We start from the raw sequence: 27,156 nt of genomic DNA on the forward strand, positions 1-27,156 counted from the left end.
ACTTTAACTAACTATACATCTCTCTCTGAAGTAATGGTTCTCAGGGCATAGACCCAGAAGCATCCTCATCACCTGCGAACTTGTTAGAAATGCAAATTCTCAGGCCTCTTCCTTAGACCAGAAATTTTGGAGGTGGGACCCAGCCACCTGTGTATTAACAAACTTTCTAGGGGATTCTGATACATGGTATTGTATGAGAGCTGTCCTAAAGAGATTTTGTATGTTCAGGTAGTTGGGTTTTTAAGTGTGCTTGGATGTTTTTGAAGCAATCATTGTCCAAACTTACAAAGGATATCACATAGATAGAAATGGAAAGGATATTATATTTCTTTTTTTGTTTTTGTTGCTTTTTTTGTTTTGTTTTGTTTTTAGGATATTATATTTCTAAAGGATATAGTGCCTGGCCTTCCTACCTTTTTATCTTCTAGAAGTTTTCGTATTCTTTTCTATTCTCAGAAAACCCATGCATATCTCTGCCTTTTTGCAACCTGAAATTTTAGTCTTAAAATCAGTTGTATTATCATGGAAACTTTGATAATCAGTGCTGTTTAAAAATTTATTGTGGAATATGATAGAATAATAGATGGAAGAGTGACTAATGAAATCTTCAATTTCTACTTTTTCATTTGTGTATTTTTTAACTGAAACTTCCAAATGGAATTATTCTTCTTTCAAGGATTTTCTTTCTTTATTTGAGAGAGGTGGAGTGTGTGTGTGTGCACACTACCATGAGCGGGAATAGGGCAGGGGGAGAGAGCATCTCAAGCAGTTTCTCTGCTGAGCACAGAGCCTGATGTGGGGTTCAGTCTCATGACCTGAGATCATGACCTGAGCCGAAACCAAGAGTTGGACACATAATCGACTGAGCCACACAGGCGCCCTGGAACTCTTCTTCCTTTAGAATACAGACATGGATTATTTAAAGTTACCTTTAAACAGATGGAATTGTTCTGTAACAGACCCAAAGGCTGCTCTTACCAGAGGGACATTTTTACGAAATTGAGCCCTTTTGGGAAGGAAGGTGTGAGCATGAACTAACATCCCGGATTGAATGATGAAGAGGAGGATAAGGTCATTGGCTGTGGCAGAAGCAGACAGAGAGCCCAGGTTTCTGTGCTTCCAATTCAGTATTCTCTGCACAGAAAGGCCCTGCCTCTAAGACTGTACAGTTTACCTCATTGGTTGGATTTTTGTCAAGAGCCTGATCCAAGTACAGTTTTTTGTTTTAATATATAAAGCATTTGCAAGTTCTTTCAAGAGCAGCCCCTAGCTTCATTTAACTCCCTCAATCCCTCTCACCTCTGTGGAGTTGGACCAGGAAATTCAAGGTCTAGCCAGGAGCACCCGAATAGTTAAAAAGACAACCAGCCTGCAGAGTCGGAGAAATTGATGTCAAAAACAGATGTTCCTATCCAGGCTTTGCTGGATTCATAAGTCAGAATCAAGCCAGCATGGATGCATGCATGTCAAAAAAAAAAAAAAAAAATTGGCCAGTGCTCTGGAGAAATGAAGTGTTGTCCCCTCATCTGTGACTCCTCTCCAGGCTTTGCTGCATGGGAGCCCTGCAGAGGGCTCCTGGGAGACCAGCGGCCCTGAGGCTCCAGCCATTCACTCGGAACGCCCCCTTGAATCCCCTGTTTGCATTGTTGGTGTTCCGCCCAGCTGCCCACACGGCCCCTGCCCGTTTTCATTGGCTCTGGGGATTGTTATTGGAGCGGCTGACAGCTGTCTGCCAGGCTGTCTGCAGCGGCCTTCCCGTGCTCCCCTGCTGCTCCCCGTCGCTGCCCAACTTCACAGCACTATTGTTCCTGTTGGGCCTTTTGCTTAAAATCTTTCCCAGCTGTATCCTGATATGGGAAACCACTTAAATTAGCTCCAGATTGCTCTGTTTATTTTTCGTTAGATAAGCGACAAAATACGCTCCCTGCAGCCTGCCGGCAGGAGGGGGGACCTGGGAGGGGGGATGGGGAGCGGGGGACCCAAGCAGGGTCTCTTACAGAAGGTCGAGTTCCCAGACAAGACTGTGAAAAGGCACAAATGCCATAGTCACTGGTCTGGCCACTGACACGTGACCGTGAAGGCCTGGCCAAGCAGTAACTCTGGATCCACGCACACCTCCTTCCAGAAAAGAAAATCCAGGCCTTGGCATGAAGTCACGCAAGATGGAAGCTGAGTTTCCATGATTGGAAGTAGATATATCTCCATTAACCACAGGTCTGGTTCCCCTGCCAGCTGTCCGGGCTCTCTGCTCAAGGCCCCGATTGTGACAGGAATCCCCTTTTTCCTTTAAACTGTCTTTCTGTACAGCAATGCCTGGTAGCTACGGCCCAAACCAGCTAAAGTTTACCGGCCTCCCTCTATGCTCGGCCCTTGAAAACGTTCGCTTCTCTGCCGTAATTTAACGCTAGAAATCCGAAGACGTGGAGTCACCGCCGTAGGTACTTTCCACACAGCTGCAAGTGAAAATTCACCATGGACTTGGCCCCCCTGCGCTCACCCGGGCCATCTGTCAGCTGCTCTCACCACAGCCCCTCTGCCTCTGTGGGGGTCTGCTCCCAGGGCCTCCCGAGCAGGGCCTCTCTGAATGCTTCACAGTCTTTTCCAGTATAATCAATACTGTCCTAGAATGAAGATGTTGCCTTTGTGATTGTAGGAATAAACCCAAATAAAATATGAAAAGTAAACTTCCGGATGTTTCAACTCAGCTGAAACACGTGAACAATGCCAGCAACCAGCTGAGTTACAACAATTATTGAACATTCTGTCTGTTGGTAATCCAAGATTCCGCAGGAAAGAGCCCATGACTCACTCTGGCATGACTGGGCTTTCAGTCCTCAAGAGGGAAGTCCTGGAAAGCCTTTCTACCAATGGAGAGAAGGGGACAGAAGAACAGGGTCAGGAGTCATAAAACGTCCTTAGAAGCCACCCCTTGGTTTCCTTTGGGGCACATAAACTCAGTGTGTCAGAAAAAGGTACAAAACCAACTTTTGAAGAATAATTACCCTATCAAGCCCTCTGGTGGAAGGTACCTTTTCTTCATCTAATTCGGGCAGGGGATTAAATGTTACCTGCTCTAATTGCCCAGTTTTTACCCCCCTTTTTCCCCTGTGTGTCCTTTTTTGGTCCTATGGACAGTCTTGTATTTTTCACATGGACCAGGCTCTTCTGTGGATGATCTGTCCCTTGAGAGTAGGGACTGTGTTTGGACCTCTGTCGTCTGGTCCCACTGTGCACACAGCAGTCATGGGTACTTCGCAGGTGCTTATTAAGTCCTTTGAAATCACTGCTTTTTTTTTTTTTTCTTTATGCTTACCTGATACGAGGTGGCATTTGTTCTGCTGCTGTATTATCCCAGGCAAACAATAAGACAATAATGGCAACAACTGCAAAAACCATATCGCAATTCTTGTTGGCCAGTTCTCATCACAATCCTAAGCATACCCTTCCAGTGAGGGGCCGGATGGAGTAAGCCAACTAAAGCCTGTCTTCCTCATTCATGGCTTCACCTGGAAACTCTGGAAAATACAGAAGGCAACTATTTAGAGCAACTGAAAACTGCACAATAGCAGGGGAACAGTGAATGGGAATGAAGTCAAAGCTTTATCAGTCCCTTATACCCGGGGTGAGTTTTACGGGATTTGTTCTCTCTTCTCTGTCTTTCAAGTTGGACCCAACGAATTCTAGAACAATGCAGCAGGCATTGGCAGCAAAATATTCAGGTGAGACCCTCTATTTCTAAACAGCAGTTTGGCAAAGTGGTCCTTTGCTGGACAATATAGGGGAGTTACTATTTTGTTCCTTTTGTTTCTCCCCTGCCCCGCCGCACAGCCAACCCCAGTTGAGGACCTGCATTTGTGTTTGCATTGGGGGTTTGGGTGCCTGAAATCCCAAAAGAAAATTCTCTCTGACCAGAGGACCAGTGAAAAGGAGCCCCCTTTTTCCAAAGAGTGTGGGAGAGTTTCATTATTTTATCTCTTTTTATTTTGCTGCTTTTCTCCCAAAGGCAACCTCAGTTGTATGGAAATCAATATAATAAGGGGCTAACACCTGAGAGAAACCTGTCTTTCTGACCAGAGGAACAAGGAAAAGGGGACCCTATGAAGCTAGGAAGTATAGGGGGAACCTTAGGATAGGGGTGGGGAAGAGGGTCCCCCAGTTCTGTGTATGAACAGATATAAGCCCCAGGCTCACCTCTAAGCTGTGCATGTGCCACACAGTCCAAAGAAGCAAAGCAAAGGCTTCAAGAACTCAGCAGTGATATAAACTACTACCCAAGTCCCAGACTAACTCCTGAGGGGGGCGCATACTCAGTGGGTGAACCCAAACATTATAGCAAAGCCTTTTAAGAACTAAACTGACATTATAACCACTATTCACAGAAAGTGAGGTGAAACTTGCAATCAGAATCTAACTGGGTTGGTTGTCTACTAAAACAAATATCAACATCCTTGAGAGGGTTTTAATAAGACCTAGAGTCTTACAACTTGATATTCAAAATGTCCAGGGTACAATCCAGAATTGCTCACCATATAAAGAACCAGAAAAATGTGATCAGTACTCAGGGAAAAAGATTGTCAATAGATGGCCAATGCTGGGATGACCCAAATTTTGGAATCATCAAATGAAAATTTTAATGTAGCCTTTATAACCATTCTCTATGAGATACAGTTGAATACTCTTAAAATACATGGAAAAGTGAAGTTCTCAGCAGAGAAATAGAGACGAATGAAGAAAGGGAGAGAGGAACAGAGGGAGGGAAGGTGGGAGGAAGCCAAACTGAATTTTTAGAACTGAAAAATACCATATCTGAAATTAAAATTCACCCTGTAGGTCCAGTAGCAGAATAGTAGTGGAAAGTGTCAGTGAGCTTTAAAACAGATTGGTAGACGTTATGCCGCCTGAAAGAGAGAGAAAAAAAATTGAACCAAGCTGTAGGGACCTATGGAACCATATTAAAAGATCCAACATTTACATCACTAGAGTCCTAAGGAGAAGAGAAATGTTGGGCAGAAAAAAAAAAAAAAGATGAAGGAATAATGCCTCAAAACTTCACAAATCTGGTGAGCTATACATATATACGAGATCAGTAAAATCAAATCAGGATAAACCAAAGGAAACTACTCTCACATTGTAATCAAATGCTGAAACCAAAGATGAGGGAGGAAATATCTCGAAAGCGGCAATCCCAGTGGTAGAGATGTAACCAACAGAAATGGAAACATGGCTATATAAAAACCTGTACCCACAGCAGCCTGTTTGGTAACTGCTGAAGGCTGGAGCAAACTCAGATGTCCTTCCACTAAGCAACAGTTCAATAAAACTGTGGCACCCCACTGCCGCGGACCTCCCTGCCACCCCACAGCACGAGCCATGGATACGTGCATTGGTGTACCTGAATCTCAGTTGCATTGTGCTGAATGAGAGAAGCCAGACCCAAACAAGTTTCACAGTGTAGGATACTTTTTTTTTTTTAAGATATTATTTATTTATTTTCCAAGAGAGAGCATGTGTGCACACACACATATACACGCACACACATGTTCAAGTGGGAAGAGGGGCAGAAACGGAGGGAGAGAATCTCAAGCAGGCTCCCCACTGGACTGTATGCTGAGCACAGAGCCTGATGCGGGGCTTGATCTCATGACCCTGAGCTCCTGACCTGAGCCAAAGCCAAGAGTCTGACCCTTAACTGACTGAGCCATCCAGGCACCCAAGCTTAATTCTTTGTATAAGGCCCTCTGGAAAAGGCAAAACTTTCAAAGATGGAACAGACATTAGTGGTTGCCAGGGCTTAAGGGTGGGCTGAAGGGTTTGATTATAAAGGAGCAGTACAAGGGAGTGATTCTGGTTTGATGGAGTTGTTCTGTAATTGTGGCACTGGTTATATGACTGTCAAAATTCATAGATCTCCACACCAAAACAAGTGACTTTTACTGTATGTAAATCATAAAATAAAAAAGAAATCACTAACATACCATTTCATTGCTGATAAGGTTAATGTATCTTCATGATTGTGCGAAGTATGGAAAAGATTCATGTAATCTCTTATGTATTTTGAAGTCATTTTCCACTTGATTCCACATTAAACTTGCAGGAAACTAAAAATGGAATAAACAATGAAGCAGTCTCTTTGGATATGTACGAAGAGCTTTCCAAAAAAGAATTTTGTGTCTCACATGCCAGGCAGATGTTTTATAGGGTCAGCTGATCACAAAAGGCCCCAGTGAAAAATTGAAAAGGTTAAAAGAAGGGTCTTTAAGAGACACCTTGTTGCCAGGAGAGATCTACTGTTTTTCCAAGAAGCCAAGTCAATTTGATGGGTTGGTGAAAACAAGAACAAAGAATCTGACATATCTTGGAAGCTCTGGGTTTTCATAACTGGGGTGGTATTCAGAGGGCCCTGTCTAGAAGAATCACATCTCTTGTCCTGAGCTCCTGCCTTGCTTGTGCTCTGAAATATACATGGAGTAGGCAGGCTGGCACTATTCCCACAAAGCAGAATGTACATGTTCCTGTGACACCAGGGAGAGTTTTCCTGAAGGTAGGATTTTTTATCTTCAACCTCCCTCTCATCCAAAGGGCATAAAATACAGGATAGATGTATAATTGTAGTAATTCCATGCTTAACTTTTTAAGCAACTGCCGAAGTATTTCCAAGTCAGTAAAGCCATGTTACATTCCCCCCGGCAGTGTCTTAGGGTTCCAGTTTCTCTGTATCCTCTCCAGCACTTGCTATTGATTGTAACTATCCTACTGAATGTGTAGTGGTATCTCCTTGTGGTTTTGATTTGTATCTCTCTGATGACTAATGATACTGAACATTTTTTTCATGTGCTCATCTTATTTGGAGAAATATCTGTTCAAATGTTTTGCCCATATCTTAATCTTTGTTTGAATTCTAATATCCGGGGCGCCTGGGTGGCTCAGTGGGTCAAAGTCTCTGCCTTCGGCTCAGGTCATGATCCCAGGATCCTGGGATCGAGCCCCACATCGGGACTTCCTGCTCAGCTGGGAGCCTGCTTCCTCCTCTCTCTCTGCCTGCCTCTCTGCCTACTTGTAATCTCTGTCTGTCAAATAAATAAATAAAATCTTTAAAAAAAAAAAAAAGAATTCTAATATCCATTTTTATTTTTTAGGTATGTTGTGAGGTAGGATTCGTCAAGGTTGGGTTTTGTTTTGTTTTACTAGGTATCTGATAACTCTAAGAATAATTTGTTGTATAGACATTTTTCTCAGTTGGTTTGTTTTGCTAAGTATCAGATAATCATTTAAGTATCATCCTTTTACCCAGCTCCTCTTCTAGTACCATGCTGTCTTGATTACTGTGGTTTAATATAGTAGGTCTTACAGTTAGGTAGTGTAATTCTTTCAACTTTATTCTTGTATTTGAAAATGACTAGGATAAACATCATGTGATCATCACGATAGTGGTAAGTGAAGTAATGTTCCGCTTTCTTTCTTCAAAGATGTGTGCTCAGTTTAAGGCCCTGAAACTATGGGCATGTTACATTATAGACAAAGGGGAATTAAGGCTTCAGATTGATTAAGATTGCCCGTTATCATACCTTAAATTGGGAAGGTTATCTTATAAGCATAATGTGATCACAGGGGTCTTTAAAAGGGGTCTTTAAAAGACGAGAGAGGTACCTGGGTGGTTCAGTTGGTTGAACATCCAATTCCTGATTTTGGCTAAAGTCATGGTCTTAACGGGTTGTGAGATTGAGCCCCATGCTGGGCTCCCTGATCAGTGGGGGGTCTGCTTGGGATTCTCTTTCTCCCTCTACCTTTGCCCCTTCTTTCTCTCATGCATGTTCTCTCTCTCTCTCTCTCTCTCTCTCAAATAAATAAATAAATATATATTTCTTAAAAGTGGGAGAGGGAAAGAAAAGAAGTCAAAGTAATACAATGCAAGAAAATCTCAACTAGCTATTGCTGGCTTTGAAAAGAGACAAAGAAGGTCTTGAGTCTAGGAATCCCAGTGGCTTCTAGAAACTAGAAGCTAGAACCTAGCAAAGAAACAGGTTCTCCCCTACAGCCTCCAAAAGGGATCGAAGCCTTCCTGATGCATGGATTCCCAATGAGATTTGCTTCAGACTTTTAACCTATAGAACTACGAGATGACAAATCTGTGGTGTTTAAGCTGTTAAGTTTGTGGTAATTTGTCATAGCATCAACAGAAGCTGAATACAATGATGCATTATCATTTTTGTATATAGCTGGATTTGATTCACTAAAATTTTAAGGATTTTTGCAGTTTTGTAGCGAGGCTACTACTTATCCCTGGCTGTATGTCCCAGTTTACCTTCATGTAGGCCACTGGTTCCAACTGGAAACATTTTGGAACTTTGGTTAGTTGCTCTGGCACTCGGTGGGCAGAGGCCTGGGATGCACACGCCCCTACTAACACCATACAGTGAGGGGCCTCCCCGAGGCTTGTATACCTACAGATGTCCTGCTATGTTGTCGCGAAGATTAAAAATCATGCTTATAGTTTTTTGAGTCTAGAACCTACTCAAGTATGCATGTAAACACAAGGCCATTTTCATGTGGTTTGCTACAAACTTACTCTCCTAACTTTTATTTTAGCATTCATACCTGCCTCTCTGATTTTTCTGTACTTCTAGTCTACAACGGCCTCCTTTAAGCCCAGATTTATTCAAATACGTAGTACGTGAAATGATCTAACTGCTTTGTTCTATCTTCTAGGATTGAGCTTGCATATCCTCATATGAAATACGAGCTAATTGATTACTGTCCTTTTTATTACATTTAGAGTTGTTTTAAAAATTAGGTGTGTAGGGCGCCTGGGTGGCTCAGTTGGTAAGCAGCTGCCTTCAGCTCAGGTCATGATTCCAGGCTCCTGGGATCGAGCCCCACATTGGACTCCCTGCTCAGCAGAGAGCCTGCTTTTCTCTCTCCCTCTGCCTGCCTCTCTGCCTACTTATGATCTCTATCACTCTGTCAAAAATAAATAAATAAAAATATTTTTTAAATTTTTTGAAAAGTTAGGTGTGTAATTATAATATTGTGTCTGAATTCCATTATAAGATAGTATAGGGAGCACTATAAAATATTGGTTATAAAAATGGGGTTTCAGATCGAAAGGCTTGAGAACTCTGATATAAACAAGCTTTCTTTTCTCTCCTATTTCAGAATTTTCCCAGTCCTTATGGTTGCTCTCATACACAAATGTAAAATCTTTGAATGAGTCCACAGACGGGTCACAGATTACCACATCCACAATAAATACTAAACAACCACAATAAAGATGGATTCACCTTCTATTTCACCTGCAAAATAACCTAACAACTATTTTGTCTGTCCGGCACAGGGCATCCAGCCATAGCACTTACACGTATGTGCAACGATCACAGACTTCTGTCCAGGAACTTAGATATGCAAGAAGTGTGACTTGCTTCTGCTCTTCTCCCCAGAAGTGAACATAATACTGCTTGCTGGGGGTCCATTTCTGCTGGGTGAAGGAAACCTGGGGTCAGTCCGTTCAGATCATCTCAGTCAGTTCAAGGTCTCTTTGCCCCATCGCTGGCTCCCATGCAGGGACCCAGCATGCTGAAGCTGAGGAGTGGTGCACAGAAACCGCCTTCGTGCAGGGCCTTTTTGTATCATGCTCCCATCTAGATCCCGCCACAACCCCCTTACCTATGGAGACTCGGACCATCTCTTGCCATATCTGTGCTCTTCTCAACAGCAAATGAAAAGCAGTCATCATTGCAGTTCTACCCTCTTCCATACTGTGCTGGGAGGGCCACTGAGCCTGCAGTCATGGTCGTCTGTTGTGGTCTCACCACACTGGGCACAGGGAAACGCAAAGGGCCTCGCCGTCCCCTTCTTCGTATTCCTTTACTCTCTGCAGAGACCATCTCCAGGGCTCTGCACCTTTCTGATTTGTAGATTCTAGTCTGCGGTGAATGAGGGAGCCGCACAGCATACATATCATTAGAGTTGTGTCTGAGACTAAGTGGGCGCTGCATTAGGGTCTGATTGCAGGGACTTGGTGATGCCCACTGTGGTTATCCAGGGGCATTTATTTTGATTTGATTTTTTTTTTTTTTAAATCCTGGTTTGTGACTGTTCAGGAGACACTGAGTTTCCCAAACCCCTTCCTCCCTTCCTTCCTTCCTTCCAATTTTTAAATTTGAGTTGAGTTGACACACCACGTTATGCTAGTTTCCGGTGTATAGCATAGTCATTCCCCATCTCCATATGTAATACTGTGCCCACCACTAGCGCAGCTGCCGTCCGTCTCATACATCACTCTTATAGTACCACTGACTATCCCTTGTGCTGTGCCTTTTATGCCTGGGACTTCTCCAGCCCATGACTGGAAGCCTGTATCTCCCACCCCCCTTCAGCCATCCTGCCCATCCCTCTGTCCCTTCCCTCTGACAACCGTCAGTGCGTTCTCTGTTTTTATAGGTCTGATTCCACTTTATATTTACTTTTTTAGCTTGCACAGATGAGTGGAATCACATGGTATTTGTCTTTCTCGGACCTCTTTCTTCCCACACCCCTCCATTTAGCCTCTTGCTTCTCATTAGGCACAGAGCCCCACTGCTTCCCACACTTTCTCTTCTGCTGCCTTCCCTCCCCAGCACCTGGTTAGGATGTCCAGGGTCACCTGATTTCTCCTCACTCGCCCTGGGTACCACCCTGTAGAAGGGGTTCTGACACCAGGTATGGTCAGGAGGACCCAAAACCAGTTGGTTTTGCTTTGGCTTTGGAGCAATTGTCATCAGCAAATCCAGAGGAATTGTGTTCTTTTGTTTTTATTAAATATGTATTCAGCATTTGTGTTATTTGTTAAATTCTCTTAAACTTTGTAGTACCTAGGTATTTTGTGTTGTTTTTGTTTCTGTCATTAAATGTTTTACTCTTATATGGTTCTCCAAAGAGGATTGTGCTGATGACTTGTCTCTGTTCCATAAGTAGACACTCATACCTCAGTGAGATCCTTTACCATTTAATAAACTTCAGAAAAGAGCTTTGGGTACAGAAAATAAGAATCAAATATCTTTATGGCTTCTACATAAGAAAAAAAAGAAAAAGAAAAAAGAAAAGAAGGGAGCTTTGGGCAAACAGAATTGCCTGTTCACTCAGTTTGGTTTCTTGGTTTTTCTGGGAAACCCTAAGGACGATGTAGTTTGTGCTTGCCCAAATGGAATAGGTTACCTTTTCTGCCTTAATTCTCTCCGAAAAATCATTGCCCTCCATTGCCATCTTTGTTGCCATACAGGGACTTAGTGCACTTGTAATTATGTAACTGCAGTTCTTTTTTCTCTCTGTTGATGGTATTTTCACTCTTGCTCTTCTGAGACCTGACAGACTCTGAAGAACTTCTGTGACTCGTTTCCATCTGTTATTTCTTGATGGATAAACAGCTAGCTAGTAAAAAAAAAAAAAAAAGAAAAGAAAAGAGAGAAAAGAAAAAGAAAAAGAAAGAAAGGAAGGAAGAAAAGAAAAAAGAAAATTCTGGTTTGAAAGGGAGCCAAATAATTCGTGAGTAAACTGTGATACTTTCTCGAAGTGCCAAATGACTTTTGTTTGCCCTGAAATTCATAACTTCATTAGTTAAAGATATCAAGCATTCTTTCAAGATCAACCTGAAGAGAAAACAAGAAGGCCTTTAATTTTAAAAGAGTCTAGAACAGACATGTGGTATTTTTGCTGGCCCTAAGTACCCTAGACACGGGGCTTCTGGGCTACTTGTTAGGGGATCGGGAATATCGAGATTAAACCCATGCCTCCTAAGTGAGAGAAACTCACAGCATTCTGTATTTATCTTACAACTTAAGTTTAAGGCTCACTAAAATCTGTGACCACCAATGCTTTCAACTACAAAAAAAGTACAGTTGTTTGCCTACTGTAATAACTTAGGACACCATTTTTTCAGTTTCCATTTCCATTTAGTTAATTAATTATTTAATTTTTTAAAAATTAGCTCTATACACAGCATGGGGCTCAAACTCACAACCTCAAGATCAAGTGTTGCATGCTCTATTCACTGAGCCCGTCAGGCACCTCCCATTTTAAGTCTTAGAGACCAGTTGTTTCCCATCTTTTTTCCTTTCTTCTTCTTTTTTTTGGTTTCAGGTTTTTTTTTTTTAATTTATTTATTTTTGTTTCTTAATTCAAATGTTATCACTGGCCATCAGGGAAATACAAATCAAAACCACGGTGAGATACCACCTCACACCAGTCAGAATGACTAAAATTAGCAAGTCAGGAAATGACAGTTGCTGGCAAGGATGCGGAGAAAGGGGAACCCTCCTACACTGTTGGTGGGAATGCAAGCTGGTGCAGCCACTCTGGAAAACAGTGTGCAGGAAACTTCCTCAAAAAGTTGAAAACAGATCTACCTACGACCCAGCAATCACACTATTGGGTATTTACCCTAAAGATACAAATGTGGTGACACAAAGGGGCATGTGCACCCCAATGTTTATAGCAGATAATGTCCACAATAGCCAAACTATTGAAAGAACCTTGATGTCCATCCACAGATGAATGGATAGAGATGTGGTGTGTATACACACACACACACACACACACACACACACACAATGCAACACTATGCAGCCATCAAAAGAAACAAAATCTTGCCATTCTCAACAATGTGGATGGAACTAGAGGGTATTATGCTAAGAAAAATAAGTCAGAGAAAGATGATTATCATATGATCTCTTTGATATGAGGAATTTGAGAGTGGGGGTTGTGCGGGGTGGGGAGGGAAAAAATGAAACAAGATGGGATTGGGAGGGAGACAAACCATAAGAGCCTCTTAATCTCATGAAATAAACTGAGGGTTGCTGGGGGGTGAGGAGGTAGGAATAGGGTGGCTGGGTGATGGACACTGGGAAGGGTATGTGCTATGGTGAGTGCTGTGAATGATGTAAGACTGATGATTCACGGACCTGTACCCCTGAGCCAAATAACACATTATATGTCAATTAAAAAAAAAATGTTAGTTAACATACAGCACAATACTGGTTTCCGGAGTAGAATGCAGTGATTCATCACTTACCTGTAGCCCATCCCCCACTCACATCCCTCTAGTCTTTCAATACACTTCCAAGTCTTCCCATCCTTAAATTTTAAAGGAGAGATAAAATTTCACTGGTATCTCATCATTATAAGCAATGACATTAGCCCCATTAAAATGAGGAAATCTTTAACTGCCACCCTCTAAAATCTCTCTATTCCTATTTTGCCCTTTCCTTGGATCTGTCCACTTCCCTGATTTTTGGTGGCTGCATCGTTTATCTGGGGTCTGGTTGCCAATCCCATTCCAGCAGGACCCTCCCAATCCTGGTTCTTTTATCCAGATGTAGGTCTGACTCTGTCTGGGAGTAGGGTGGGAGCATTCATCTGTCTGAATGCTGCAAACCATTTGAAATCCTCACAAATGTAACTGAATAAAGTTTCGGTTCCTGACACTTCATTTGAATCACAGGTTATGGTCATTGTTCGTCTTTCTTTGATAATTGGTGAACTTTATTTAAACTCCTAGAAACAGAATGGTGTCTCCTAGCTCTGTCCCCAAAGTAACAGCAAAAGCTCTCAAATTCACTGTGTTCTTATGGATCTCAAGAAATGACCTACAGAGGAGAGCATATAATTGAGAAGGGCTCTGTGCAGAAAATCCTTTCCTGATGAATGCATGGTGTTTTAGAGTGCAGCTGTAATACTTAAACCTAGTGTATGTCTAATATGTACCCAGAGAGGAGACGGTTTTGCTCTGCCTTTTTTGCTGCTGGTGGCAGCTAGATACCCTCTGGCTTCTATCGAGTCATCGTTCAGCTCAAGTTTGCCTTAAGTTCTGGCAGCAGCGTTCGTAAGAGAGTAGTTAACTTAATCTTGAGTTAAGAAGCCTTGATGCAGAACACCCCACTATCCAATGCGTAAGTGAGTAAGGGACTTGAACGTCTGCTCTCTGTGCCTGGGCTCTCCCATCTCTGACCGTGGTCTGCCCTGTAACGTCACTCTGGTTCCGGCTCTTCCAAGAGAACCATGAATGGAGAGATCGTATCTCTTTTTCTACTCACTTCATGAGAGAAAAAGCCTAGTCTGTCTTCTTGGCTGCCATTTCACCAAAGCTGGGGTGGTCCCTGGCACAAGGTGAGCCCTCCCCAAAGATTTGTTTAAGGGCTAAGTGAGGACTTTCTTCCTGTCCAGGACCGAGTTCTTTGAAATGCTCTCGAACAATCCCCTTTGACTTCAGTGTGACTGATCAAGGGCCAGATTGGACAAACAATTCTGGTATTGTGTGTTTGATTTGCTTAAATCCTCATGGGGACCGGGACCCACCCCTGACCCCTGCAATGTCCTGTTAAATAAGCAGGACCTGTGTATGGAACAGTTTCCTAAAAGTGAAGATCATGGAGGGACTGGGTGAAGGCTCAGAAAACACCATCCCATAATCGAAGTAAATTTTTAGTGCCTTCAGTCTCAATTTTTGGTAGCCTTTTTTCTCATTTGTTTATTGTTCCTTACCCACAGCCTCCCTCACCCAATTCTTGAGCCCTTCTCTTTGGTGCGCCCTGTGCTAGGTCCTTGTATTTGTTCTTGGGAGGTAGAGTTCCCTGGGAAGACGAACCCATGAACAACTAGTTAACAATATACAGAAATAAGTTTGATATACAGAGAGACTATCTAGGCAGGGTAGCAGTGCAGAGCGGGGTGGGGGGAGGAGCAGTAAGTGAAAAGTTAACAGAAGTGACATTTATCCTAAGAATTAAAATTTAAGTCAGGCAGGAAAGAAGCTGGAGAGCATTCCAGGCAAAGGAACCAACACGTACAAAGGCAAAGTCATCATGAAAGGGCAGGACATATCCTAATGACAGGGCAAAGTTAGTTCTACACGAATGAAGCACTGGGCATTTTTTTAATAGATTTTATTCTTAGGTAATCTCTACACCCAATGTGGGGCTTGAACCCACAACCCCAAGATCAAGAGTTGCGCTCTCTACTGACTGAGTCAGCCAGGTGCCCCAGCCCAAGGCACTTTTTATGGAGGGGGGCAGGTGTTGATGCCCAATAAGTACGTAGATAGTAGGTTTACCTAATCCTCTAGGTGACTTCTAAGACATATATATTAACCCTCCAATTTGCATTTAGTTAAAAATTTAAAAAAAAAACTGGTCTAAAAAAATCAACCATCAGCAAGCAGGTCCTCTTTTTTTCTTTAGAGAAGGAGGCATCTTGGTATTTGAAATCATGTTGTCTACCCATCTGTCACACTTACATTGCTGGCCCTGTTCAGAGCCAAGTCTCGGCACTGGTGCAAGACTCTCGGAGCCTTTCTTGCTTTTTCTTTCAGGATCCCTGAGTCAGAATGAGGAGGATGTATTGGGTAAGTCTGGATGAGGAAGCAATGAGATAGAAACACACACTGATGTTCATGGCAGCCTTACACAGCCAAGTCACAGCCTTACCCTATTGGGAGTAGTCCGAAGAATTAATGTTATTGTTGTGGTTCCATCCTAACTTTTATCAGCTGGATGAGGATGAGGCTTCATTGTCATACACTTTATACATTTGCTTAGATCATTGACCGACCAATGTTTTTATATCACTTTTTGACAGTTATTTTTGTTCAGGAAGGAATAATGAAGTGCAATTCACCATCTGTATATGACAGCATTTGTTTTATTTTGACATTTCTTTTCTAGACAGCAAAATGTTTATAATTAAGTTTTTCCTCTGCCAGAAACATTGCTGAAAAGCTATTTCCCTGGAAAAAAGAAATTCAGAGCTTCCTTTACTAGTTGGAGTCCTCTTATTTTGATTTGGAGGGTTTTTTTCATCAAGAAATCAGTCAGGAAATGAAACAAGAAAATTTTCTCGTGAAAATTAATTCTTAGAACACAAGTTAACTTTTGCCCAGAAGAAAATTAGGAGAGCAAGTGAAAAGAAACATGTCTGAAACGGGGATGCTTCTGTCATCTTTTCAAATTTTAATTTGTCAGATTGAACAGTCTAGGAAACCAACCCAAATGAGCTTGTTGTATTCTTGCTGCTACTGGGATCAGTTTTATGTCCAACTTCTTGAACTACCCAAGAGACTGTGCCAGAACTGATGCACGGCACCATATTTCCTAAGAACCCAACTGTGGATCCCACCGCTCTGTGGTTGAGTGGCGGCCGTCAGGCAGGCACCCGCTGTGTAGACGGAGAACCCTGGCAAAGCCAAACTGCCCTCTTCATGGCACTAGTTGTGCCGTCAATGCTGGGACAAGGGAGTCCAAGAGAAGTCGTGGTGTGCCCGTTGACAGTGCTTTCTCTGCAGGGTGCTCTTGAGAACGTGACTGATGACAGACAGAATCCCTTCTCACTGCTAAAGGGAAAAGCAGCCCAGTGAGCCAGTGGCAAAAACAGTCCCGCTCCCCCCTCCCCTTGTAAGATGCGGAAACACCCCCAGCTCTGACGGTAGCCACAGTGGCCACCTTTTCTTTCCAGCACAGTCTGTTTTTCCTTTTGGACTGGTACCTGAAGGGCTGCTCCCAGAGTCAGATAGCAGACCCAACCACCCTCCTCCTCCTCATGGCCACATTTCCTCCACTGCTGTCATCTCGTAATTTTGTATCGAGCATGAGCAAGTACATGGAACTGAAAGAGACATTGTAGAGTATCTCAAAGGAGCGCATCTGTTTAAATGGGAGAGCAAGGGCGCCTTCCACAAGCCCTGGACCAGTATCGTTTATAGCAGTCTAGATAATAGAGCAAGATAATCATGCTGGCTTAGCCCTTCTAGACCTCACCGCAGAGTGTAAACATTTCTTTCCAGTGTCCTTTGGTGTAATATGAACAGCTGCTCTTTTTAAGTTTTGAAAGGTTGGCTCTGGGTGATGGATACTCTGAAGTATACAGAGTACAGAAGAAGACCCTCTGTCAAAGATGGTGGCATCTTGTTTTGAATACACGGGTTTGCTCTTGTAAAGTTGAAAGCGTAGTTAATAAACTGACTTGGGGGCCACCTGGGTGGCTCAGTCATTAAGCGTCTGCCTTCAGCTCAGGTCATGATCCCAGGGTCCTGGGATGGAGCCCTAAATCAGACTCCCTGCTCAGCAGGGAGCCTGCTTCTCCCTCTCCCACTCCCCCTGCTTGTGTTCCCTCTCTCGCTGTGTCTCTCTCCGTCAAATAAATAAATAAAATCTTAAAAGTAAACAAACAACTGACTTGGGTGACTGGGCCTTGACTTTTTGTCAAGAAGAGACATAGGGTTTACGGAAAGGTTCTTACAAGTCTGTGATGGTAAATGGTGAGACAGATTGTCACCCACCCACGTGCTGAAGAATTGTCACCTTCATGTAACCTACCTCCACTCTTCTCCCTCCCTTCATGAAGCACAGAGAAGAACCAGGCACCTCGTGTGCTAAGGATCTGAACAGAAGCCTCCTTGGCAGGAGAGCCTTGAATTTCTTATCCACCAGCCACAAGGGTTCCTCTAAAGGGAATTATCATCACCTTGAAATAGCATCACCTTCTGCTGTATCAAAAGGAAGAGTAAACCCTTTGCTGAGACTGTGGCTTATGGTTTTCATAGAGCAGGGAAGCATTCCGTGGCCTGTAGGTGTAAAACCCATTCCATACTGGGGACATTGAGAACATGACACCCTGGGGGCTGAAAGCACCTGGGAAGTCACGCAGACCTTGTTCATATGCCTGCTTTGCCACTTAATAGCTATTTGGACTTTTAAAAACTTCTTTTTTTTCTAACAACGAAGTGCTTATGATACTAGACTGAGTTATAAATATTAGCTACCACTTACTGAGCACTAAGGGTGTCCCAGGTACCCAGCGAAGCAAGGATCATGAACAGTGTCATTTCATTTTCATCATAATACCTGAGCTGAGAATTCCTATCTCCTCATTGAACCTAAGAAAACTGGGCAGCGTATTGCCGTGGGCCGCGCGGCTGGTGTGTGGTTGGCAATCAGGCTTCAATTCCAGGTCTCTCAGACTTCAAATTCTGGGAGAGATAATGTAAACTTGAAGTGGTGCATAGTAGGTGCTTACGAAATGCCAGTGCTTTCTCTTTCCATGTGTTTCCTGTGGCATTGGTCTTGATTTCTGCGTTGGATTTTTACATACAGTGTTCTATAGACATTAGGTCTGTCCTACTGCCCTCCTGTGGTTCATTTGGATAACAGTGATTGAGGGGGAGATTTAATTGAGGTGTAATATGTATGCAAATAAGTGTTCTTTCAAATGCATCTGTGGAGTCCCCCAAGTGTATGGATACTTTTGGAGATAACCCATGATATTCTATAACCTCAATATATAAGAAGTACCACTTTTTTCCCCCTATAGTCCAACTTAATTGCTAACTGAGTTCCCCCCAGCTGGTAAGATACTTAATTTCAGTCACTCTTGTAACTTCTCCTCAGGGTTCAACTTCAGTTGTCTTGGAAGAGAACCTTTCTCTTCCCTGGCACAGTGCATCAGATGAAGCTTTGTCTTGCCATCCTGTCAAGAAGGGAGGAATTTTTCTGGCAGTTATTTTTTCCACCCAACTGCTGTGTTTACAAGAAACGTCTAGCCCACTGGAGACATGTTCAAGTTTCACACTTAAGAGTTCAAATCACCAGGAAGGAGAAGTTTAATTTAGTTACCAGTGTAAAGGTTAGAAAGTTTTTCCTAGTGAGTAAAATTAAAAGGTCCCCGCTCATCAGGAGCTTTAACTCACTGAGTGTAATGTCACTAGTGGTTTCTTTTTGTGCACCGGGAGGGGCTTCAAGTACCTGGTTACATGAAATTACACACGTATATCTGCAACTAAGTCGTTAATTATTAGTACAGGGCTCTCCCCCAAACAGATATCCTGTGAGGACTTGCTTTTTTTTCAGAGACCTTGTCCAAGGGGATTCAAAGGTCTCACATCAGATTGGTGCCATGCTGCCCTCTGATTATGTCTGTGTAATGGATGGAGTGTCGGGCAGGAGAGGGGAGGTTGGGACAGGAGCCAGTAAGGAGGGGGCATCTTTTTTAGTTCTTAAGTACCATCTAAAAGCAACATAGAAGTCTTCTGTTCTTAAATATATCTTGCGTTGTCCTCATGCAAAAACCTAATTGTGTTTCAGATAACGGAGGACAGACTTTGGCAGGAGGCAATAATTGGCCCCTCCGAGGAAGAAAATGGAGCCTGTGGGAAGGAGGCATCCGAGGGGTGGGCTTTGTGGCAAGCCCGTTGCTGAAACAGAAGGGTATAAAGAACCGGGAGCTCATCCACATTTCTGACTGGCTGCCAACCCTCGTGACCCTGGCGGGGGGAAGCACCAATGGCACCAAACCTCTGGATGGCTTCGATGTGTGGAAAACCATCAGGTACCTGCTCATCTTCCTTTTTTGCAGAAAGTGCAAGAACAGCCTGACAGGATTGAGGGGAACACGATAGATTTTGTATGAAAATAATTTGGCTTACAAACAAATAATTTTTTTTTGATGGAAATGTCTTTAGAAATATTGTAATTATATATATTTAACTCCTGGATTTGAGATTGTGGCCCTGTGTTTTATGCGAAGAAGATAGTCTTCTGCTTCTCATCCTCTACAGGTATTTTTTTAAGCGGAGAATCTTTCCAAAGGGGTAGTATAGGGTATTGTTTGCTTCCTGCCAGGGGTCGGGGACCCGCCCTCTCGTCTGCTAGGAGAATGGAGGACCACGCAAGGGATAGAGCTAGAATGTGAGCCAGGGAGTATCTAGTGAGCACCCATTTTGAACCACCCCTGTTTTAGGGGTGGAGGAACTAGGAGTAAATAAGACAGGAAGATCCTGGCTTTCATGGAGCTTATATTCTAGTAGAGCAGGGTTGGGGGGTAGGGGCAGGGGGCAGGGGAGAGGGGAGAAGAAATAAATAAATAAACACATAAATAAACAAGATGACTTCTGGTAGCAATGAATACTATGAAGGCAATAAAACAGCATATTGTGGTAGAGAGAGCAGGCAGAAGTACACTTAGGAGCAGTAAGAGTAAGAGAAGTACACCAGGGAGCAGAAGCCAGAGTCAGCCTCAGGTATGGTGGCAGTCCTCTTCCTGCTTAGCCGCCATGGTATAGAAAAATGGCACCCGAGGTGGGGACATACACACCTTCAAGGGTGCAGGAAGAAAACTACAAGTTATATTTTAATTTATTTTACCTTTGCTTAACAATATGTTTTATAAGGTAAATAATATATTAGAAGATTAGTACCTATATCCAATTTAGAAATAAATATGCATATATTGGAGGTTTTTATTTTTACTGATAGAATGGCAGTTGTCTAGTGCAATAGTATTTAACCTCGGTTTGGTGTTATAGAGGGAGAAAAAGTGACTGACTGACTAGTCCCTAGGGGCCAGGAGGGGACAATCTCCTCATGCTCTCTCCACTCCAGATGCCTCATCTCAAAACTAATAAGGTTTCTTTTTTTTTTTTTTAAGATTTTATTTATTTATTTGACAGAGGGAGAGAGAGATCACAAGTAGGCAGAGAGGCAGGCAGAGAGAGAAGGGGAAGCAGGCTCCCCGATGAGCAGAGAGCCCCATGCGGGGCTCGATCCCAGGACCCTGAGATCATGACCTGAGCCGAAGGCAGAGGCTTAACCCACTGAGCCACCCAGGCGCCCCTCAAAACTAGTAAGGTTTCTATTCTTAGGCAATATGTCTCCTCAAATGGTTCAGAAAAAATTGAGTATGTATTTCAATTTATATTTCAAGACATACACACAGTGTGTATCTTTGTGTCTGTATATGTATACAGAGAGAAAAAATACAAACCGAGTCAAATATTAATAATAAGATAATCTGGGTAGAGGGCATAGGTGTCGTTTTACTATTTCTTATTTTTGCAACTTTCTTTAAATTTGATATTATTGCCAAATAAAATTTTAAAAAAAGAAAATAAGCGACTGGCCACACAAGGGCCCATCTTTCCACAAAGCTAACTGACAGGAGTCAAGTAGTTGATGTCTTCCTTAAAGTATTCCCTCTTCAAATCACTAGTCTACTCTGCCCCCAAATCCCAACCCAGACCCACTTCATTCATTTATGTTAGCTACCTGGTCTGTGTAGACATTTAGGTTTCTAATCCACAGTGCACAGTCTGGATATACCATCATTTAACCACTCCCAAGTGCTAGATTTACTGGTTACCTCTAAATTTTATATTATCAAATTTTATGTAAGTGATACTCAGTATTAAAAATAGTAGGGTTTGGGGTGCCTGAGTGGCTCAGATGGTTAAGTGTCTTAGTTCATCTCAGCTCAGGTCTTGATCTCAGGGTCCTGGGATCGAGCCCCAAGTGGGGCTGTTTGCTCAGTGGGGAGCATGCTTCCTCCTCTCTCTCTGCCTGCCTCTCTGTCTACTTGTGATCTCTGTCTGTCAAATAAATAAATAAAAATCTTAGAAAAATAAAAATAAAAACACAAATAAAAATAAATAGTAGGGTTCGACATAAGATTGCCTTGTGCAAAGGAAGTTTGATAGCTATTAAAGTTTTAACACTGAAGTTTAAAATTTCCTGTGAGCTTAGGAATGGATGAAAGGAGCTTTCGGCAGGGCTGTTCAGCCTCTCACAAGCATGGAGTCTGTTCGTTTCTTTGTAATCAATCTCATCCAGGAGGTGAGACAGAGGAAGGTCTTCACTTCCTGTAGACCCAGGGGAAAATCTGATTTGTATCCTTTTTCTTTCAATGATTCTGCAACTCAAAGTTCCCAAGTTTTCTTTAGAGAATTTACCAAATTTAAAAGATCTTTCCTCAAAAAGCAAAATTTGAAGCATCAGGAAGCTCCTTCTTTACCTTTTCCTACTTTCCAACTATTATCTCAGTCCTTCTTATAAATCATTCTATTTGCAGGGGGGGGAAATCCTAACCAGCCCCAAATTGTCTCCTCCTGTTCTTGCCTGAGAAGTTGGTTTTTCAGTTTAGATTTGATGACCAGTTTATGATTTGCCATTTAAAGAGAGCTCAGCCATAACCATGTCATCGAACAGCTAAGACAAGAAATAAATAAAAGGTTTTCTCTCATTAGTTGTTTTGAAAGTTTATACTCATTATTTGCTCATTCATACAAGATGATATTTTTCTTTTTCTTTAAAATATTTCTGCCCCTACTTGTGATCTAAACGGGAGATGTACATGTGTTCCTTGGTCACTCTATTTTTTTTTTTTAAAGATTTTATTTATTTATTTGACAGAGAGAAATCACAAGTAGATGGAGAGGCAGGCAGAGAGAGAGGGAAGCAGGCTTCCTGCTGAGCAGAGAGCCCGACGCGGGACTCGATCCCAGGACCCCGAGACCATGACCTGAGCCGAAGGCAGCGGCCTAACCCACTGAGCCACCCAGGCGCCCCGGTCACTCTATTTTTAATTTAAAATTTCCTTGAGTGTCAGTAATATATACTCACTGAGGTTAATTGGCAAAGTACTGGCAATAAAATAATCACCCAAATGTTACCTGGAAACATGCTACCATAAACATGTGTCATATTTCCTTAAAATTTTTCTTCCTGGCATTTTTTTACTACCTCTTTTTTCCCCTCACTTAACACATCATCACTTTTGATCATGTCATTCAAGAAACTCGTTGCAAACATTATTTCAGTGACTGCATATTCTGTCAGATACCCTGACATACTTAATCATTCCCTTAATATAGATGGTTGATTTTTATTTTTTTATCATTAACACCAGAGTAAAGAATTTCTTCATGAAATCCCTGTCTATATTTTGGATTTTTCCCCTTAGATAGAAATTATTGAAAATTAAATGGTTAAACTAGAGAATGACTTCTACGTATTGACTTTTTTTTCTTGTGTTGCTGTGGAACACAGACCTTGAAAAAGTCTGCCTGATTTTGGAGAGTGAAGAAGATAGGTGTCAAGTTAAATCTGAGGTCAATTTTGTTAAAATGTTTCTATATTTCATCATTCGATGGTGAGGCAACAAGTAGCAACCAGAGATGTCTGTTCAAGGGACATGTTGGGTGATTTGTGTTCTGTCATCCAGTTAAACCCATCACCTCACACTTTTCTCTCCTCTGACTGACTTACAACTGGCGAATTCATAATGTGAGGAAAAGTAATATAGCTTAACTTCATTTTTCTAGCTCTATTGAGGTATACATGACATAAAACATTTTGTAAATTTAAGATGTACATCATAATCATTTGATACACGTATATACAGGAAAGTGGTCCCCCGAGTAAGGTTAGTTAGCCGGTTGGTCACCTCTCCTAGTTAACTATTTTTATGTGTGCAGGGAGAACATTTAAAATCTCCTCTCTCAATAACTTTCTAGTATATAATACCCTATTGTTAACTATGGTCAGCATGCTGTACATTAGACCCTCAGAACCCACTCACCTTAGAGCTGGAAGTCTGTACCCATTGACCAACGTCTCCCCATTTCCCCGACCCTGCAGGCCCTGGCAACGACGATTCTACTCTCTGTTTCTAAGAGTTCCAGCTCCACCCACTTTTGTTTTTTAGATTCCGCATATATGAGATATCTTACATCATTTAGAGATGATCATTTTGAAAGCATTTGACAGACATTATAATATTAACATTGTGTTCCAAGAAAGTACCAATGTACTCTTACTCTACTGGTGTATGAGAATTCTCATCTCCTTCACAAATTTTCCTTATATAGCTTTTAAAAACATCTTTGTTAAATATCATAGGCAAAATCATCTCTTTTTAACATGCATTTTTTTGGTTATTAAAGAAATTAGTTTGTATATGTTTTATATTCCATTTGTATTTTCGCTTTTGAAAATGTTTGTGACTTTTCTACATTGATTTAATGAAGTTTGTGTTTTCTTGCTGAAATCAGTTTCTTTTTTGCTTTTTTGGTCAGAAGACTTTTGCTCAGCCTGAAATACTCTAAATATTTTCTTCAAAGTGTGCTGCTTTGATTTCCTTCCATATGGTTCTTGAACTGTTGAGAGATGTGTGTTATGTGAGGTCAATATCTAATACCTATTTCTCTAGGTTTTTTATTCATAGACCTCTTTGAGACTCTGAGAGTTGTGAATTTACACAAGAAAAGTACCTAAACATATGCACAAAAGTTGGGAAAGAATTAATTTTTGTGATATTCAGCCCTGATAATACATTCTTTCCTATGTGGCTACACATAGAAAAATATGAGAAACATTCTTTATATACCTGTCTCATAAATTTTTTCAAAGAAAATCTGTTACTTTTTTTTTAAGTTTATGTAATTTTTTTTTTTTTAAGTAATCTCTATACCCAGTATGGGGCTCAAACTCAAAACCCCAGGATCAAGACTTGGATGCTGTTTGGACTGAGCCAGCCAGACACCCCTCTCTCATTAATTTTTAATGCAAAGATTAATACCTACTTTATGATAAGAAGGAAATAGAACAAAAATTTCCAAGCAAAGCCAAAATTGAACTTCAGTTTCAGCTAATCACTAATTGCACTGTGAAAGCTGTTGCAGTTTCACTTAAAGAAGCAGGAGAAAGGTTTGAGTGGTTTTTATATGACAACGTATGAGTCATACTTGACATCCAGATTTGATTTTGGCTTTGTTTTATTTTGGTGGCAAAAGTGTTGTAAAATCCTGGCTTGCAAAAGTATACCATAGCAAATGGAGTCAAAACTTTTTAGTTCACTTTGCCAAATAAGGGTAGGCTTAAGTTGAGAAATAGTTGCATTCAGTTGGAATTACTTCTTCTGTCCCTGGCTCACTGAGGCTGTTATCTTTGGCAAAGTCTAAGTCTTTGATGTTTGTCCACATCACCAAATTTTGGATGATATATCCACATTTCAGTCTTAAGATTATATTGATTACAAGTAACCTTTAAAAGTTTGGCACGTGTTTGCTTCTGCCTGCAAAGAAATTGGAAAAAGTTTGGGCATCATTGACTCCAGATTGGGGAAAGTCTCTCTTCAGTGTTAGAAGGATAGTGAACTCCCAGCGACCCATCTCTTATAGAACAGGAGCTCCCCATTCTTGAGCAGCATATGTAATACTGACTACAGGGCTTTAGCCAAGAGATATGGCCAAAAATATTGTCCAGCTATGCTAAACCATGAGTGAGTGGGCTTTCCTTTTCTGTTCGAAAAAAAAGTAAAATGGCTGCCCATAGTTTAATTAAGAATTTTAAGACTTTACTCTGGAAATCCAGCACATTTCTATTCAGTAAGTGAAGAACTATTCTCCTTCAGTTCCTCTTTCCTGATGAAAGACTCTGAAAAATGACTCACCCCCTCTGGCCTTGAAGTTGATGCTTCTCCCAGCATTAGGCAGGCCATCGTTCGTTCTGAGTGGCGCAACCTTTGGCGCCCATGACTGCTGACAGGGAAAGCATCCAGTCACATTGACATCTGGAGCCTCTTTCTCCAAAACATCTAAAACAAATGGACAGCCAAATGTCAGAGACACTTGATCTGTGCCCAGGGTTCTGGAACTTTCTTCCGGTCGGGTATTTACTTGGAATGCCAGTTTCAAGATAGTGCTAATTTTTGAAAATTTCAAAAGGGTCTCCTGAAACAGGAATCCCACTGATAAGAGTTGGCTGTGCCGTGAGCATCAGAGGTTTCGCTAGTGGTATCGTTATCAGTTCCTCTTAGACCTGCTTCCAAATATTAAAATTTTAGAAGAACTGGCTGTTCTGGAGAGAGTGACATTGTTTGCAACAGTAGCTCCTTCAACTGCTTCAGTTTTTCTTCTGTTTTAAACCACAGTGCATGTTTTCATCTGTAGAGACACAGCTTCTCCAGGTTCTTTCCAGTTCTATATACTTTTTCTGCCTTTCAATGTGGTAAGCAGCCTATAGGTTGTATTAATATCTCACAGTGTTTTTTCTCTTGCTTTTTTAAAACTTATTTTATACTTTATTACACTTATGTAAACAAAAACAGAACCCCCTAATCACAATGGTAGGTACCTTTTTTCTTTCTTATTAATGGGAAACTCTTCTTTTTTTTTTTTTTTAAAGATTATTTATTTTTATTTATTTGACAGGCAGAGATTACAAGTAGGCAGAGAGGCAGGCAGAGAGAGAGAGGAGGAAGCAGGCTCTCCGCTGAGCAGAGAGCCTGATGCAGGGCTTGATCCCAGGAGCCTGGGATCATGACCCGAGCCGAAGGCAGAGGCTTTAACCCACTGAGCCACTCAGGCGCCCTGGGAAACTCTTCTTGATGTTATAACATGACAATAGTGACAAGCAAATATTATCTGATGATGTAAAATATTTTAAAAACTTAATAACCTAAAAACTTAAAACTTGGGGCACCTGGGTAGCTCATTTGGTTAAGCATCTGCTTTTGGCTCAGGTCATGATCTCAGGGTCCTGGGATCCAGCCCTGATTGGTCTCCCTGCTTAGTGGGGAGCCTACTTCTCCCTTTGCCTCCCTGTCTGCCCCTGTGCCCACTGTCTCTCAAATAAATACATAAAAGCTAACAACAATAACAACCCACTATGGTTTCAATTTCAAGAGGAAAACTGAAGGGAAAATACCATGAAGGCCAGTGAAACATAATGGTCAATGAGCCAAAGGTCAACAACCTCTGAACTAAGATGATACTTCATTTCAAGTATTACCAAAACAACCCAGACTGACTACTGAAAAATCATTGAATAATATTGACATTAGTAGTAGTAGTAGTAGTATTGAATGTTTCTGTTTTCACTGACTTGTAGTACCACTTTAATTGTATTTTAAGTTCTTATTACTCCTATCTTCTGTCTTGATGCTCTCTGGTTTAGTCTGCTGACTTAGCTGTTCTCATGTTAACACTTCACTGTTGTAATGTGTAATCTGTTATAATATACATTTTAGAGTATGTTTAAATACCTGGTAGAAATTGTTATCCACGTCTCCATTCTGTTTTCTTTACAAAATTTTCTTGACTAGTCCCACTTTTTAAATTTCTTTCTGGGCTCTAGAATTATTTTGTTAAATTTAAAAAAAAAAACAAACCTTTTTATATACTAGGTTGAATGAGATTAAACCTGGAAAATTAAATTTGGGAAGAATGGAGTAGCAGCCTTTTTTTTTTTTTTTTAAAGATTTTATTTATTTATTTACAGACAGAGATCACAAGTAGGCAGAGAGACAGGCAGAGAGAGCGGGGAGGCATGCTCCCCGCTGAGCAGAGAGCCTGATGCGGGGCTTGAT

At 41.7% G+C, this 27,156-nt stretch overlaps 1 protein-coding gene and 1 long non-coding RNA gene across 3 annotated transcripts in view; one reads left to right on the forward strand and one right to left on the reverse strand.

Annotated features, from left to right (window-relative positions):
* The window catches only part of ARSB (arylsulfatase B), a 167,840-nt gene that overhangs the window by 62,846 nt on the left and 77,838 nt on the right, over positions 1 to 27,156 (forward strand). For both annotated transcript variants that reach the window (XM_032335889.1, XM_032335888.1), the window contains exon 5: positions 19,101 to 19,344. In XM_032335889.1, the coding sequence (XP_032191780.1) occupies positions 19,101 to 19,344 (244 nt within the window). The remainder of the gene's footprint in view (positions 1 to 19,100; positions 19,345 to 27,156) is intronic.
* Positions 13,001 to 23,429, reverse strand: LOC116586208. Its single transcript, XR_004283930.1, has 3 exons — positions 23,368 to 23,429; positions 15,263 to 16,354; positions 13,001 to 13,104 (listed from the first exon to the last, which is right to left on the reverse strand). It is a non-coding gene; the product is annotated as an uncharacterized LOC116586208 (long non-coding RNA).

The sequence above is a fragment of the Mustela erminea genome, chromosome 3 (genome assembly GCF_009829155.1).
Source record: "Mustela erminea isolate mMusErm1 chromosome 3, mMusErm1.Pri, whole genome shotgun sequence".
Classification (NCBI taxonomy): domain Eukaryota; kingdom Metazoa; phylum Chordata; class Mammalia; order Carnivora; family Mustelidae; genus Mustela; species Mustela erminea.